At 35.7% G+C, this 17,306-nt stretch overlaps 1 protein-coding gene and 1 pseudogene across 8 annotated transcripts in view; both read left to right on the forward strand.

The window, feature by feature from the left end:
• Positions 1–17,306, forward strand: part of PPHLN1 (periphilin 1) — a 162,892-nt gene that overhangs the window by 6,873 nt on the left and 138,713 nt on the right. For 5 of the 8 annotated variants that reach the window (XM_046013304.1, XM_046013305.1, XM_046013306.1 and 2 more), the window contains 3 exons: positions 3,432–3,523; positions 12,890–13,054; positions 15,333–15,394. In XM_046013304.1, the coding sequence (XP_045869260.1) occupies positions 3,432–3,523; positions 12,890–13,054; positions 15,333–15,394 (319 nt within the window). The remainder of the gene's footprint in view (positions 1–3,431; positions 3,524–12,889; positions 13,055–15,332; positions 15,395–17,306) is intronic. The other 3 variants (XM_046013310.1, XM_046013311.1, XM_046013309.1) reach the window with 1 other exon arrangement.
• Positions 4,478–4,999, forward strand: LOC123947225 (annotated as a pseudogene).

Here is a 17,306-nt window from a genome sequence, read left to right on the forward strand (position 1 = left end):
GCCAGTAATTTTAATATTGTAGTATTACATCTAGTTAAGAAACTATATAGTATTTCCTTAGAACTCTTGTAGTTTTCTTTTTCATTAATTATAGTCTTATTTTTACTTGTTTTCCTCTAGTTCATTAACTTGTATTCCTAATTTTTGCAATCACTTGAGAGACTAAGCTTATTATTATTATTATTTTTTAAAGTTTTACTTATTTAAGTAATCTGTACACCCCACATGGGGCTCGAACTCAAAACCCAGAGATCAAGAGTCACATGCTTCTCCCACTGAGCCATCCAGGTGTCCTGCCACATTATGCTTATTGAATGATTTCCAGGACTTTTAAATAATTACTTATTTTGTTATAGATAATAGGTATAGAACATTATGCAGTAAAAATATTCACCTTCCTATACCCAGCCACCCAGTTCTCCCCAGTGGCAGGCACTATTACATTCTCATGTGTCTATTCCCAGAAGTAGTCTGTGCATATGGATATGTATTCATATCCTATCTTTTTATTTTTCCAGAGTGGCAGAATATCCAACATATTAATGTACCCTTTTTTTTTTGGCTTAGCAGTGTATCTTGGCATTCCTTCTGTATTATGTGTGGGGTTACTTTTCTTTGAAATGGCTTGCATAATTTTCCTTTATATGAATGTATAGCATTTTATTTAATCTGTACCCTTCTGACTAACATTTTAGGTTGCTTTCAATATTTGCTATGTATCTGTTCAAGTATACAGAGAAGTAGAATATCCAGGTCAAAGCATATGTGCATTTAATATTTAATAGATATTGCCCATTTTTCCCCTGTCTGTACCAATTACACTCTTTTCATTAATATATGAGAGCGTTACTTTACTTTAGTCAGAGCAGTTTTATTTTTGTGGAGCTTTGGTTGAAAATGAGTACTCGATTCTAGTTTTAGTTTTCATCTTCCTTATTTTGAAGAAAGTTGAGCGTCTTTTCAAAAGATCGAGTCATTGTATTTCCTTTTTTTGTGAACTGTCTTCATATCATTTGTCCATTTTTCTTTTGGGTTCTTATTTTTTTCCCTGTGATTTGATTTCAGTTGGTTGCTGTTATTTCTCTCTATTGTTTTTCAAGCAGGATAAAATCTGACTTGTTCTTTAGACTCAGTGAAACCTTTGGTGGGTTCAGTAAAGGTAGTATATGAGGAGTAATTTTGATAATTTCTTTTTTTTCAAGCTTCCATCAATTCTTTTTTTTTTTTAATATTTTATTTATTTGACAGAGAGAAATCACAACTAGGCAGAGAGGCAGGCAGAGAGAGAGGAGGAAGCAGGCTCCCTGTGGAGCAGAGAACCCGATGCGGGGCTCGATCCTAGGACCCTGAGATCATTACCTGAGCTGAAGGCAGAGGCTTTAACCCACTGAGCCACCCAGGCGCCCCGAGCTTCCATCAATTCTTATATCTAAAAGATTGGTTACTCTGAAATAACATTCTCTCTCTCTCTCTCTTTTTTTTTCTTTTTTAAAGGTTTTACTTATTTGAGAGCGAGAGAGAACATGCAGGGTGAGGGGAGGGCAGAGGGAGAGGGAGGACCCAGGACTCTGAAATTAGGACCTGAGCTGAAGGCAGGTGCTTAACCAAGTGAGCCACCCAGGCGCCCCTGAAATAACATTCTTGATGATGTCTGTTTATGGACTTGGAATTGAGGTTGATTTATGTATAATGTTAAAAGCTAATTTGTAACTTAAATTAAGATTTGTCTAGGCATCTTTGAGTTGGTTCATTTTATTGCACTATTTGTATTAGAAAATATTGTAGGTTTGTTTTTACAGAGAAAATTAAGATTGTACTGTGGATAGTGTCAAAAAATATTGCCCTCTTCATCCAACCTTTGTTTTTTTCTTGGCCTAAACCATTAGAATTCTGTCCTGCCAAATGGGATGTCATCTTTCCCATCAACACTCCCCTCACCCTGTTAGTATTATTACATCATAAAGAGTCACCAAAAATCTTCTGATATGTATCTTCTCTGAGAAATTTTCCTTCTCCACAAATTTGGGACTATGTGTCTGGACTTGTTGCCCTATTTTCTGTGTACTACAAAGGTCCTGACTTAGTACGGGTCCCATTTTTTTTACTTCTCACTTGTGATTATCCTTCTGTGTATCACTTATGGTTCATAGTTCTTGGGTCAGAACTTGGTTCACTTTCTCCTGGTTTTGTTCTCTTAACCATTTCTTATCTACTCTGGTGGTTGTTGAGCTGCTGCCTGTGGACTGCCTGCCTGTTTTTGTAAATACAGTGTTTTTGGAACATGGCCACACCCCTACATTTATATGTATTGCTTATGGCTGCTTTCATATTGTAACACTAGAATCAAGTAGTTGTGACAGAGACCTGTGACCTGCAAGGCTGAAAATATTAGTCTGGTCCTTTATAAAAAAAGTTTGCCAACCCCTGGTCTACTGTGCCATTTCATATAGATGACCTTCAGGCTATTTCCTGCACCCTCTGCTCATCATCTCTTGTTTGTCTTGCTTACCTTGTTTTTTTGCCTGTTCACATGTTGTTTTCATGTGGACTCCATAATGCACTGCATCAGCCCTCCATCCAGAACACGTCAGCTCTCATAGTAGGAAGCCTTTCTCTGTATCCCAAACATGAAAAATGCTGTCAGACTTTTAATTTCAAATTTTATGAGAATGTCTTTGCATTGAAATAAATTTATAGCATTAAAAGCAAATACTGAGTGTGATTTATTTCAGGGTTTGTTGAGTGTGCTTTTATAAGATTGTTTAACACTTTGATTAAAACTATTTCATTGAACACATAGAAGAGATAAAGCTGTAGGAATGCAGCAAAACTAGACACTAGTGTTACAGAAACCATCCACCAGGAAATAGCAGCATTGCTGAGCATTGTAAATTATTCATGCAGATGTATCTTCTCTAATTTTTACTATAAGAATGAAAAAATATTTGTGGTCTTATGGATTTTTTTTTAAAGATTTTATTTACTTATTTGACACAGAGACAGAGATCACAAGTAGGAAGACAGGCAGGCAGAGAGAGAGGGGGAAGCAGGCTCCCCGCTGAGCAGAGAGCCCAATGAGGGGCTCGATCCCACAACCCTGAGATCACGATCTGAGCCGAAAGCAGAAGCTTAACCCACTAAGCCACCCAGGCACCCCTCTTATGGATCTTTTTACCATAATTGTTGAGAATAAGCTCTTTGAAGCTTTAAATGGCCTTTGAAACGGAACACGGGGCTTTCAAAAGAACATTTCCAGATTGTTTGGAAAAATAATTGCCTTAATCATTCTTTCTTCCTTTTGGTTGCTTACATTTTATTTAAGTCTCTCTGGAAAATAATTGTTGGCATGTAAATATTTACTCTTTTAAAACTCTTCTCTCTTGCTCTCTAATAACATAACATCCATAAATCTTTGGTTTCTTTTTGTTTAGTGGCTTACAGAAGAGATGAAATGTGGTCTGAGGGACGATATGACTATGAAAGACTTCCAAGAGAACGAGTACCTCCGCGAAGTCATCCCAGTGTAAGTTGCTACTGCTGTAGAATAATTCAAAACCAGGTGTCTAAGTGAATTTGGTATACCGAAGCTAGGTCGAGTAAAATCTTTAATAGATAAAAATTGACCAGTCTGGTTTGAAATATAGATTAAGCTTATATTTTAAAAGTTAAAAGTTTGAAAATGCAACATTTTAATTTATGTAGATAATCTATATTTCATATTTCTTATTTAATTTCTAAAATGGAGGGTTTTTTATATTGAATTGAATTTGTGAAGAAAATTTGAGGTTATATAAAGGAGGACTGTCAGGTAATGAAGGAGTATTTGAGCACCTGCCCCTACTATTGGCTGTCACCTATTTTTCTGTATTTCTAAAAATGTTTGCAAATTGGATATGTGAAATTATGAAGTAGGGGCAGGCAGGCAGCTTTTCGTATACTGTCCTAATTGTCTCTTTGTTGCTTTGGGAATTGGAAATGTTTAATTAGGCCTTTTCACAAGGAGCTTGCTATTGTGCTTGTTATTGTATTCCCAGCACCATCTCGTATGTGGCACATAGTAGGAGTTCAGTGTTTATTGAGTGAATATATACAGTCTCTCTGCAAAATCCTCTGCAGAGACCTAAGGGAAAGTTTGGGAAGGGTCAAGAAACTGTCAATCTTAAACTTTACACAGGCCCATTCTAAGCACCAGGGGTTTGGGTTGTGTTGATACTATATGGCTATATTATGGGTTCATCATATGCCATCAAAGGGTACAATACTTGTTTATATGTTAGTTTTTTGTTTTTGGTTTTTTTTTCTTTCACTTATATATTTTGAGTAAGTCCTACAGATGGGTGATACCACTTTTAGCATTGTCATTTGGCCCGGGCTACAGCGTAGGCTCGGGTTGATCTAAAATGATAAAAGATGGGCTTTTTGGTTTCTGGCTCAGAGGAGGCAAGGGTGCAACTGTCTTTAGTAGACTTGAATTCGGGTTCATCCTGACACCAACTACCTCCACCATGCTGCCTAAGTTCAAGTCCCAACCCCAATTAAAAGTCATGTACCTGGGGTGCACTGATGGGGAAGTTGGTGCTATGTCTGCCCTGGCCCCCAAGATCGGCTTCTTGAGTCTTTCTCCAGCAGAGGTTGGTGATGACCTCACCAAGGCAACTGATAATAGGAAAGGTCAGAGGATTACAGTGAAACTGACCATTCAGAACAGACAGGCCCAGACTGAAGTGGTATTTCCTACTTCTGCCCTGATGGTCAGAGCCCTCAAAGAACCGCCAAGAGACTGAAGAAAAACATTAAGCACAGTGGAAATATCACTTTTGATGAGATGGTCAACATTGCCTGATAGATATGTCACTGATGTTTAGCCAGAGAATTCTCTAGAACCATTAAGGAGATCCTGGGGATGGCCCAGTCTATGGGCTGCAGTGTTGATGGCCACCATCCTCATGACATCATAGATGACATCAATAGTGGTGCAGTGGGATGCCCAGCTAGTTAAGAACTACAAAGGAAAACATTTCAATAAAGGATCATTTGATGACCAAAAAAAAAAAGATAAAAGATGGAGGAAAGAAAGAGGCCTACCATATTTCAGAACGAGTAGACTTGTTACTATATGTCATTTCTTTCCAAGTTTTATCTATAGATTGTATATTTATTATATATAGATTGTATATTTATTATCGTCTATGGTTTCTAATTAAACTTTGAGTTAAATTCTTTCCAGTTTTATAAAATTATAGTTTATCTAGGAAAACAAAACAAAGTGATGTAGATAAACATAATGTGGGAGTAATGAGGAGGTGGGAAAAAGGATGATTTTAGAAAAAAAAATTCTTGGGCCCCCTACCTTTCTAAGGATATATCCTATTAGGAATTTGCATTTCAAGAATACTTAAAATTTTCTGTGTGGTTACGCCACCAACTGGAATATATAATTGGATTTGTTTTAGTTTGTTTTCAATTTTGGGGAATTGCCTTTTTTTTTCTAATTAGGTTTTTTTTCCCCTTAATGAAACACTTGATTCCAAATTATAAAATAAGATACATTTAGACAGGGGATGACTTTTAAGTGGTGACTTACTATAATTACATGTTTAACTAGTTCCTGCTTACTGTAAGTGAGGGGTTTTACATATAAATCTCTTAATCTTCAAAACAATTCTGAGTGTTGAATGGTACAACATTTATAGAACTCAGTAGAATGTTGTAGAAGCCATAAAATGTAAGCAGGGATTTATATATAGAAATAGAATTTCAGACAACACTGGGAAGTATTCATGATCAAATCATGGGGAAAGTTATATATTACACCATTTATTATACCATTTTGCATTATTTATGCATCCTGGCTTGTATTCTAGAACACACTGCAGTGGAAGGTGATTCAGAGAGTTAAGACTGGAGGCAGAGGGACCTGTGGGGAGGCTGTCAGTTATTTCTAGGCAGGGGGACTGGTTTAAACAAGCTGGGGAAGAGTGAGTTTTGAGATGGGGATAATTGGCTTCTCAGTGTCCTAAGGACATAAGAAGGATCCTTCAGATTTCTAGGTCATTGTATGAGAATGGATTTGAGAAAGTTCTTACTAGTAGCCTTTGTTTTCTCTGAAGGGGTAGCAAGATCATCTGCTGAAAGTGCAGGAGGTAGAGGGTGATTTGAGGCCAGCCTTGAATTGTGAGTAGCTATTGTTGGTATCTCCTCACCAGAGATGTTTAAAAAGACTGTGACTGAGGGGCAGTGAGCTTGTGCGCTGTAATATTATAGGGGTACCAGTTTGCAGGAATGTGTGCTTTATTACCTAAGTAGCCCAATTTTGGAGTGAGAAGGCAAGTTGTTGTATTGATTTAAGATTGCATGATGAGTGGTGGACTCAGGAAGATAAAGATATTGAAAGTTCTGACTCAGAGAGTTACTGAGGTAATATTATGTGTTATGGGGTGATTCAGAAAGGAGATAAAGCTGTGAGAGGGACAGTGGATTGAAAGAAGTGAGGGGTTAAGGGACAATAAAGGCTCAGTGAAACTAAAGACCAGCGTGTGGTAGAAAGATAGGCAATTGGTATTTTGAAGTGTAGAGTTTCTAAGAGAGGACAATTCTGGGTGATTTAAAGTCCACCGGATGGTGGTAGGAATAGAGGGTGGGTGAAGGTTATTGGAGTTGAGATCAGGAAAACTTGGAGGCTCGATTTTGGATCAGTGATTTAGACTAGAGACTCTCAGTCCTCGCTGTACTTTGAAGTCACCCAGTCAGCTCTTAAATATCAATGTCTGGGCCCCATCCAGAAAATTAAGTCCTAATCTTTGCAGCTAGGATCTAAACATCAGTGTTGTGTAAAAGTTAAAGGTGACTTATGCAGTTAAGAAATGCAGATGAACACTGAAGTTGCTGATGATGACAGGAGTTGAGGAAAAGTGACAGGTGATGGAAGTTCTCAGTGAATGAGGCTATTGTAGTAAAATCAAAACAAACCCACACATTTTCATTTTTATATAATTTATGTGGGTGTAAATGTGAAACAGAGGCTCCTTTATAAAGTGATTTCATCAGCAGGAAGCAGATAAATACATTTTATACCACACGTGCATTTAAAATCATAGTGGAAGTACTCAACTATCTCTAAGTTCCCAAAGGTGAATCTGACTTCCCTAAATTCTCTGGTTACTTAGTTCCTCCTGTTCGGGGAGGTACCTAGATTGCCTTTCTCCTGAGAGCACAGAATCTGCCCAGACCTTGTGCAGCTTTATTGCTCTCCTTTTGAAGAAACAATTTTAATTCTAGTGATTGGTCCCTTCCTCCTCCAATAAGCCTTTTTTAGTTGGTAAATCCTTCTCTATTCCCACATCTCTTTCCCCAAGACTTGTTTTTATGGTGAACGTGGCCTTTTTTTGGTTAGAAATTTAAAGCCTTCCCCTCCCCTCAATTATGCGCCTTTGATGGCTCTTGGAAGTTATCTCTTTGCCTTCTATGTTACACCTCCATTTTAGTTTTAGTAAAATAAAGCAAAGTTTCTTAAACTTCTTGGTGCCATGGATCCTTTTAACAGTCTGGTGAAGCCTTTGGATCCCTTTTAGAGTAGGGGTTTTAAAACTACAAAATACACAGAATTAAAGAATACCACTTATATTTGAATTATCAAACTGTTAAAAAACAAATACGTGTCTCTAAATGATAAGGATGCTCTATTTTGTGTGTTTGGATTCTGTTCTCTAGCAGAAAAGCAATTTTACTGCATTTCTCTTTTTTTCTTATTGGTCCCATTTACTCACTACTTATATTCAACTATTAACATTTTATGAAAACTTTATCATGTATTTATCCGTTTATCTGTCCTTCATCCATCTACTTAATCCATCTAGTTTTTGGATGTATTTCAAAGTAAACTGGACAGGTCTGCTTTTCACTAACTGTAGGTATGCATATCATAAAAGTGCAGTGTTTTTTTACATCTTTTTCTAAATGCGAAAATTACACACATGTAATACAAAGTCTTAAGTGTTCATCTGCCGAGTTTTGATTTAGTAATGTTCCTTTGTGTAGAGCTGCCCTAGGAGGTGTTTTACCTTCTTGGTTGACAGAATTGCAAGAATTAACTTCCTTCTTGTTGTTAGTTCCAGAGAGGAATGATGAGTCCTTGGCTATATTCTGTAACAATATGTCCTGATTTTCTGGTGCAGTTTCAATTTCAGATATTTGACTCATTATTCCCCAGAGCCATTGGAATGCAAAACCACCAGTATTTCTTTGAAAATTCAGTGAGTGAATTAAATGAATAAGTGCTATTATAGAAATGCATGTCACAAAATAAGAGGTAGCAGAAGAAGAGAACCTCAGGCTTTTGAAAGCAAAAGTCCACCAGCCTGTGTAGTAGAATTTTTTAGTTATGTGTAGTTTGTGTGGTATCTTTCTTTTTCTTTTTTTTTTTTTAAGATTTTATTTATTTATTTGACAGAGATCACAAGTAGGCAGAGAGGCAGGCAGAGAGAGTGAGAGGGAAGCAGGCTCCCTGCCGAGCAGAGAGCCCAATGCGGGACTCGATCCCAGGACCCTGAGATCATGACCTGAGCCGAAGGCAGCGGCTTAAACCACTGAGCCACCCAGGCGCCCCTGTGTGGTATCTTTCTAACAAAAAGCATGTGATGCCAGAAGTAGCATAAAATTGATGTAGTGAAGCAGAATATGTTATGTATGTAGTGCCTACTATGTGCCAAGTGCTGTTCCAGGTGCTGGGAATAGAGCAGTGAGTTAAGACTAAGGTTTCTGTGCCAATGAAGCTTGCATTCATACTAAGTTAATTGTTTCAGGGAGGAATGGGATTAACACTTTACATTTGCTATCATACTTAGTTACTTTGCTGGTAGGTTAGTGTGTTTTAATAGTTTTTGACTGATTATAAGGACAAAAATTAAAGATACGAAAGTAGAAAAAAATAACAAAATGAACTCCCTATGGACGAATCATCCAAATGGCAATTATCAACTCATGGTCCATCTTGCTTTGTTTATGCCTCCCCCAGTTTCTTTTCTTCCAGATTATTATTATTATTAAGATTTTATTTATTTATTTGACAGACAGAGATCACAAGTAAGCAGAGAGGCAGGCAGAGAGAGAGAGAGAGAGGGAGGAGGAAGCAGACTCTCCACTGAGCAGAGAGCCCAATGCAGGGCTTGATCCCAGGACTCTGGGATCATGACCTGAGCTGAAGGCAGCGGCTTAACCCACTGAGCCACCCAGGTACCCCTCTCCCAGATTATTCTGAAGTAAATCCAAGATTCTCTATTTCAAGTAAAAATAACTATTTCAGTATGTGTCTCTAAATGATAAGGATGCTTAAGAGGAGGTGTTTAAATGTTTAAATTTTTCCTTTAAATAAAATGTTTTCATGTTAGAGTTTGTGCTGAGTATATTTTAATGACATTGGAAAAGCCTCTGCTTTCGGCTCAGGTCATGATCCCAGGGTCCTGGGATCGAGCCCCACATCGGGCTCTCTGCTCCGCGAGGAGCCTGCTTCCTCCTCTCTCTCTGCCTGCCTCTCTGCCTAGTTGTGATTTCTCTCTGTCAAATAAATAAAATATAAAAAAAAAAAAAAAGAAAAATATTTTTAAAGAAACATGTTAATCCTCATAATTTGCCCCCAGTTAGTAAAGAGACTAAATATTAGTGTGGAAAATTTGGCATTTAAATATTGAATGAAACAAAACTTGGTGCTATTATTTAATGAAATAGTATTTCTCATTAGAATTTATAGCAAATTAAGAAATAATTGCTTATTTTGTAACAAAACATGTTCACCATTTCAGATCTAAAAATTGCAGAACTAATTTGATATGTATCTTAATCTGATCAGATATCCATTAGCATAAGCAAACTGTGAGCACTCCTTATTTCAGAAACCCAGAGGGCCTAATTGTAGGAATCATTTCACCCCTGAGATAGTGACCTATGAGAAAGTGTAAATTTCATTGACCTATACTCAAAAAAGTATTTAAATCTATATGCAAGTTTTTGCTTCCTATATTCTGCCAGAATAGATCAATGATTAAGTAAACTAGGCCTAAAATTTTTTTTTGAGTTACATATTTTTTATTTTGGTCTGACCCATCACAATATTAATACTAATTTTGGAGGAGCAGATCTGATAGATTTGATGCATATTTTTGGAAATTCTAGTAATAGCCATGGAAAATTGATAAATGGTATAATAAATATGTAACAGTTGTACTAAGTTGATATAGTCTGATCTTAAAGGGATACTACATATTTTTCATAATGAATGGAAGCAAAGAAAATTGGTTTCATTGAGGTGAATTCAAAATTTTTGTCCGAACTCAAGATTTGAAATATCTGCATTTTAAATAATAGAAATGTTTTGATTCAATGGAGTTCATTTTTAACCCACTGAGCCACCCAGGCACCCCCATGGAATTCTTTTTTAAATTAATTGAAAATGATCCTGTTATGAAGAATATCTTAAAAGATTTTTAAAGATAAGTCATAATTTTTATTTCTGGTTTGCATATAATAAATAATGCCATTGTTTCCCAAGGTATTTCTAAAATGAAGGCTCCAAAGATATCAGTACCTGAAACCTTGTGTCCTTCTGTTAGCATTTAGAAAGGAAAATTACATGTTTATAGCTCAGTGTAAATTTGTATGAGAATTCGTTCAACCACTGAATGAATGTTTCCAGTTGGGTCTGGCATTGCAGGTAATATAAAATACTGTTTGAACTTTCTTTATAAATAAAACTTTAGAAAAAAAATTCTGAAATCTTTGCCTCCCATCATGGATTTTATTGGAAAGAAAAATCCTTGAATGGTATACCTGGATAAGATAGGAACTTTCTAATAATATATAATAATATCATCTAATAATATCATCAGCTTTATCACAGACTCCTATAGTCATCTTCATTTCCTTAAATCTTTTCATGTAACTAGGAAGTTTTAAGAATAGATGCCTATAGAGGTGAGATAGTATAGGGTGCTTATATTTGAACATTCTCAAAACAAAGGAAATGTCAGTTTGACATTCATTGCTAGAAACAGAACTGTAATTAAGAGGTTTTTTTTTTCTGTTGCTGATTAACAACTTTGGAATGATTATTTTTATTTATTATTATTTAAAAAAACAGTTTATTAAATCTAAATGTGATTTGAGTATTATTCTTTGAAAGTTTTACCATATGCATTTTACAGTCCTAAAATCACTTCAAACAAAGGAAAAGGTTGCTTTGTTATCTCTCTATTCATAGAAATGTTTAGACATGCATACTTACCCACTATCCCTCCAAATATATACAAACAATCAAGGATATTGTAGAATGGAACTTTATGGTTTCTTGGAAATGGAGTAATCAGTGATTCTAATTTTATGAACAACAGATTTTAATTTAGAAACTGATATAAATTACAAAGTTGCTAATTTTGGCTTAATGTTGAATTTTTTTTAGAAGCTCCATATTTGCTTAGATTTAATTGAAATCTCTGTTGAAAGACAGTTGTTGCAAGACAGAGTCAATGGGTTCATTTGTCTATTTTATGTGAACATATAAAATATGCATTATAATTTAATATCTCACATACTAAAGAAGGAAACTACCTTTTGTCCCCATAGGAAAAAATTAGTAGATCCTTTTAGCTCTCAAATAGATATAACCATTGATTTTATTTTTTCTCAGCACAGTAACAAATTTCCTGCCCATTGGGAAATTTGAATAGGACAGTAATTTAATATTTGAATAGTTGTAGTTATTAATGCTAAGAAGTAATTTAAGGAAATAGACACTTTGAGGAATTGTGTTTCACCTAGACTTGAAAAAGGTGATCCATACAGCAAACATTTTGAGTACTTAGTGTGTCCTACACATTGTACTAAATGTTTTAAAATCTGTTTTTCATTTAGTCTTCACAGCAACTCCTTGAGGTAGGTATTAGTATTAGTCTGTTGTACAGATAATGAAACTGAGAATAAAGATGGTATAGTAATGCCCTGCATGTTGGATTTTATTTTTTATTTTGTCAAATTAGTTAACTTAAATTGGTCATGTCTTACATTTTGATAGCTTTCTAATTTCTTTCACATATATTTCGTCTGATATCAGTAGAAAGACCGTGAATGGTCAAGCCCAGGTTATTTACAAATACATGTTATGTAGCTCTCTAGTTTTTACTGTTGGTAACCATCTTTTTGTTCAGTTATTTCACAGCAGCTTCTAACCCAGGGAGGTGTTGTTCTCCCTCCTTCCAGTTTCCCAACTCCCACAAAAAAGTCCATGTAGTTGCTAAAACTTTAAAACATTAATAACATACTACTTTGAAAATAGTTCAAATTTTATATCAGGTTTTATTTTGCTTCCAGACCTGTGAAGTCAAGGGCTCTCTTCTCTTCTGGAGAAATAGCAGAATGTTTCCTCTTGATGGTTCTAGCTCAATATACCTCCCTGTTTGCTGTTCCTTATGTGTGAAGATTTTGTATTTCTTCAAAACTGTATACTTCAAACACAAAAGACTAAAGATGTGTGCTATCTTAAATGGTTTTGTTTCTAAAATTCTTAGGCAATTAGGATTAGAGCTACCGTAATATTCTTTTTGTGTTTATTTTTTATTAAAACAATAATGTACTTTTTCTTTTATTATTTATAATTGGTTTTTAGCATTGCTGCTTGTTATTTTAAACACCTGGCTTTCTTCATTGAACAATTTTATTTTCTTTAATCCATGTGAAAACCTTGCTATTAGTTATATTCATGTTATTTCATTAATGCATTTTTGTTTGTTTATACATTTACTCTATTTGATTAAGGATAAGAACTCCTGTACTTTTAAAAAACCTTTCCAAAACCAAATAGAGAAATTAGTGATTTTTATATATTTCTTTTTGTCTGTTTTAGGATGGCTACCATAGAGTAGTTAATATTGTGCCAAAGAAACCACCACTGCTAGACAGACCTGGTGAAGGAAACTACAGTAGATATTACAGTCATGTTGATTACCAAGAATATGACGAGGGCCGCAGTTTTTCTCATGATCGAAGAAGTGGTCCACCTCACAGAGGAGTATGTAAATTTCCCCCGTGTACTAATTGTTATTTTTTATAAGTTTAAAACTCATGTAATTTTTGAAATTTATGTGACTGGCCATGAAGGCAGTTGAATAAACACTTCCTGCTTGATGCTCTGTTGGGTTGCCTGCTAGAGCTGTCAAATGGGAACTGGTAGTGGAGAATCTTGGGACAAAGTAGGTAAGCCACTCTGGGTAGCTCTATCTAAGTGACATTAATTCCAGCTAGCCTGTATTTTTATCCCCTGGATTGGCAAGAATTTACGGAAGCAGATAAAGATAATCTACATTGCCTTGGTACTCATGAGTGATGAGCAAGTGGTTACCATCTCCTACTGGATGTATCCACTTATAATTACTTTGATTATTTTCATCATGATGAGATGCTGTGGGTGAGGTTGGGTTACAGTTGAGCTTCTTTGTCATTTTTCTTATACTTCTTAAAGTCTACTTAGTACCTCAGATTAGAAAGCTCTCAAAACACTGCCTGTCCTATATATAATAAGCACTTTTTAAATGTTAGTTTCTATTATTACCATTAATGTTGCTATTGTATTTTGTTTCTCTTGATCATCTTTAATAATCTAGAAATATGTATTTAATGTTGCAGTAATCTGTCATTGAACTTGATTGCAACTATTCCTTGATGCAGTTCCTTTGACTTAGCTTGTGTGTTTACATCACTCTTACAGATAGTTTTCCTACATTTTCTCCTTTCGCCTTCCCTACTATATAATTTTGCAATTAACAGTACATATTCAAACATTGTTTATGTTAAAATTTCACCTCTCTTTGGCTGTTGGAATTATTTTCCATACTTGACCCTCAAAGAAAAGGAGGTAAGGTGATTTACCTAGGGTTGGGTGTGTATGGAACTCCAGTTCTCTTACTACTGCATTATGGTGAGCCTTGACAGTTCTAAGGTAGTAATGAGACTATTCAGTGTTTTCTTGTCATTTTAAAGTTTGGGGTGCATAGCTTCCTTCTCCTAGAGTGAATTTTTGTTTTCTTCAATTTTTAAATGTCATGCTTTTCCTTTAGGAAGAGGGATTTGTGTTGAAAAGTAAATATTATACATTATCTGTATTCTAGAAATACTGGATTTTGCCTTTGGAGCCATTATTCCAGGTAGTCTGAGGAAGAAAAAAATTGGCCTTCACATAAAGTTGGTACCCCTCTTAGGAAAATCAATGATATAGATAGGGAATTTTGGATTCATTGAACCAATTTGTATTTGAATCCTCGTGAATATGATTTTTTCCCTAAAATGTTGTAGCATAATAGTGCCTCAACTTTAGTTTTTTGTTAAAGATTGCATTTATCATAGTTTATACAAAATTTTGCTTTATATTCTCTTTAAACAAAAATAAGTCTGTTGGAGATCTTTAGGACTCTTGTGACACTAATTTATCTTGAGTTCAGTTATATAAAGTAAATACTTATTTGATCTAATATTATAGAGCTTTTGAGTTTTTTCTTTTGTTTGTTTAGATTTACTGTTGGGAAGGAAAATGATGAATACATTACTCTTGCGTTAGAATATATGATGCTAAAGAGGAAGATGAAAACAGTATTTATTTTAGCTGAATTAATATTTATAAATAACTTTATGTTCTACATGTAATTTTAAAGCAATTGGGCATGATCTACTACTATTTTTTCAAATGTATCTTTTCTGTTTGAGAGGACAAAATACGCTTTTTTAAATTAATTTTAAACTTCGCGCCACATCTTGCTCTAATATAGCTTATTGGTAGGTGATAGCTTCTTATGATATTGTTTCCAGCCATAAGTTTTGGTAAGAATCAAGATGAGAAAAAAAACTTGAACAAGAAAAGTGATAAAGTAAATTCAGGGGCTTGAATTTGAAAATTGGTGAGAGAACTTGACAGGAAGAAAATAAAATGAAAGGTTGAGAAATGTATGCTTGATTATATTTAAATTGAGCCTCTGTTATAAGTGTCCTGAACTGTTGTGATGCTGGCATGTCTTTGGCAATAAGGCTGTTAGGGCCCCAAAGAAATACCATAAGCATTTTCACAGAGCTAAATGGTACCACAGGTTATCGGTCTACTAAATTACTTGTTGAAATGGATGACTTGCTATATCTTTTTCCCCACTTTTTATGCCTTTGAAGCTCAGAGAGATTTAAAAAGGTGTCTTTGTCCTCATATTATTTTGGTCTTAGAGACGTTTCCAGTAGTACTGTTAGATATATCCTGCTTGATTAAAATAATGTAAACAAATACCTAAATAACTTTTTTTATTTTACAGGATGAATCTGGCTATAGGTGGACAAGAGATGATCATTCTGCAAGTCGACAGCCTGAGTACAGGTAAAATGATGAACATAGTACCATAACTACTTTGATACTTGATTCACTGAGATGTCTGATGTTGAAATCTAATTTCAAGGCTTATAGATGAAATATTTTTTATTAGGATTTATAATTCTGAGAGCAACAAACATATTCTTGTGACTATAATATAATAGCACTGATAGCATTCTGTATTGGCATTTTAAAAACCGATAATAAAAAAATGTTTGAATTCCTGGTATATTTTCATCAAATTAGGTATTAAATTATTTTTAATGTGTAATATGGATTATAAGGTATCTGCTTAATTAGAATGTTAAGGCTTTTTCCCCCCCCTCCAGAATATTTGAGTCCCTAGAGAGTGTCTTTTATTAATACATTTTGGAAGAACTTCAGTCATTGTTAGTCTTGGTTACTTATAGAGGCATCTGATAGAATAGTTAGGAAAAAAAAACACAGATGGACAGATTTAATCAAGTTTGTTTTATTTTTATTTTTTAGGTTATTTATTTATTAGAGAGACTATACGCTAGGCGGGAGGGGCAGAGGGAGAGGGAGAAGCAAACTCCTCACTGAGCAGAGAGCCTGATGTGGGCTTGATCCCAGAATCTTGGGATCATGACTTGAGCCACCCAGGTACCCCTCAAGTTTGTCTGATTTTTTTAAAAGATTTTATTTATTGGGGTGCCTGGGTGGCTCAGTGGGTTAAAGCCTTGCCTTCGGCTCAGATCATGATCCCAGCATCCTGGGATCGAGCCCCCCATCGGGTTCTCTGCTCAGCAGGGAGCCTGCTTCCCCCCTCTCTCTCTCTGCCTGCCTCTCTGCCTACTTGTGATCTCTGTCTGTCAAATAAATAAAATGTTAAAAAAAAAAGATTTTATTTATTATTCGACAGCGAGAGACACAGTGAGAGAGGGAACACAAGCAGGGGGAGTGGGAGAGGGAGAAGCAGGCCTCCAAACGAGCAGGGAGCCCACTCCGGGGCTCGATCCCAGGACTGTGGGATCATGACCTGAGCTAAAGACTGATGCTTCATGACTGAGCCACCTAGGTGCCCCTTGTTTGATTTTTTAAATGACTTCACAAAGGAAGTAGTAGAAGTTATAAAAGGAGCTTTTTAAAGATCTCCTATGGGGGATGGTTCAGTTGGTTAAGGATCTGACTCTTGATTTTGGTTCAGGTCATGATCTCAGGGTTGTGAGATCCAGCCTCATGGAGAATTGGGCTCTATGCTTGGTGGGGAGTCTGCTTGGGATTCTTTCTTCCTCTCCCTCTGTCCCTCCCCCCCCTCAAAAAATAAATAAATCTTAAAAAAAGATCTCTTATAACTCTCTCTGTAGACAAGAGAAAGTAGTCAACTGCTACAACTCTCTAGGTGCCAGAAGTAGACAACAGGATTGAGTGGGTCAGAGAGCAAGGCAGTTTATTATACACAGCACCTTAGTCATCAGGGGTATCAGCATGGTAGTGCTGGTTCCCTGCCCCCAAGTCCCATAGGGTGATGTCATGGGCAGAGATGGTGGCTGTATATACAGTGGGATGCACTGCAGCTGAGGAACACACTGTCAAGAGCTTGCTACTCTTGGAGGACTACCTTTCCCAAAAGGAGTAATGGAGAAAATAGATGCTGAAAAATACTTGAATAAAATTTAATTTATTTGTTAAACAGAACAGTTAAGTTTTAGACAGCTAGAAATCGGAGAGAATTTCCTTTATCTTATAAATAGGGATTTGCTATACTAAATGGTAGAGTTAGAAGCATTTGCTTTAAAATTAGAACAAAGCAAAGATGCCTGTTACCACTGCTTCTATTTATCATGGTAATGGAGGTCTCAGCCTCCACAGTAAGACAAGAAAAATGAAGTTGTAAGGGTTAGAGTGAAAGAAAGCTGTTTACAGATGATAAATTATGTAGAAGATCCAATAGAGT

Source organism: Meles meles, chromosome 7 (assembly GCF_922984935.1).
Source record: "Meles meles chromosome 7, mMelMel3.1 paternal haplotype, whole genome shotgun sequence".
Classification (NCBI taxonomy): domain Eukaryota; kingdom Metazoa; phylum Chordata; class Mammalia; order Carnivora; family Mustelidae; genus Meles; species Meles meles.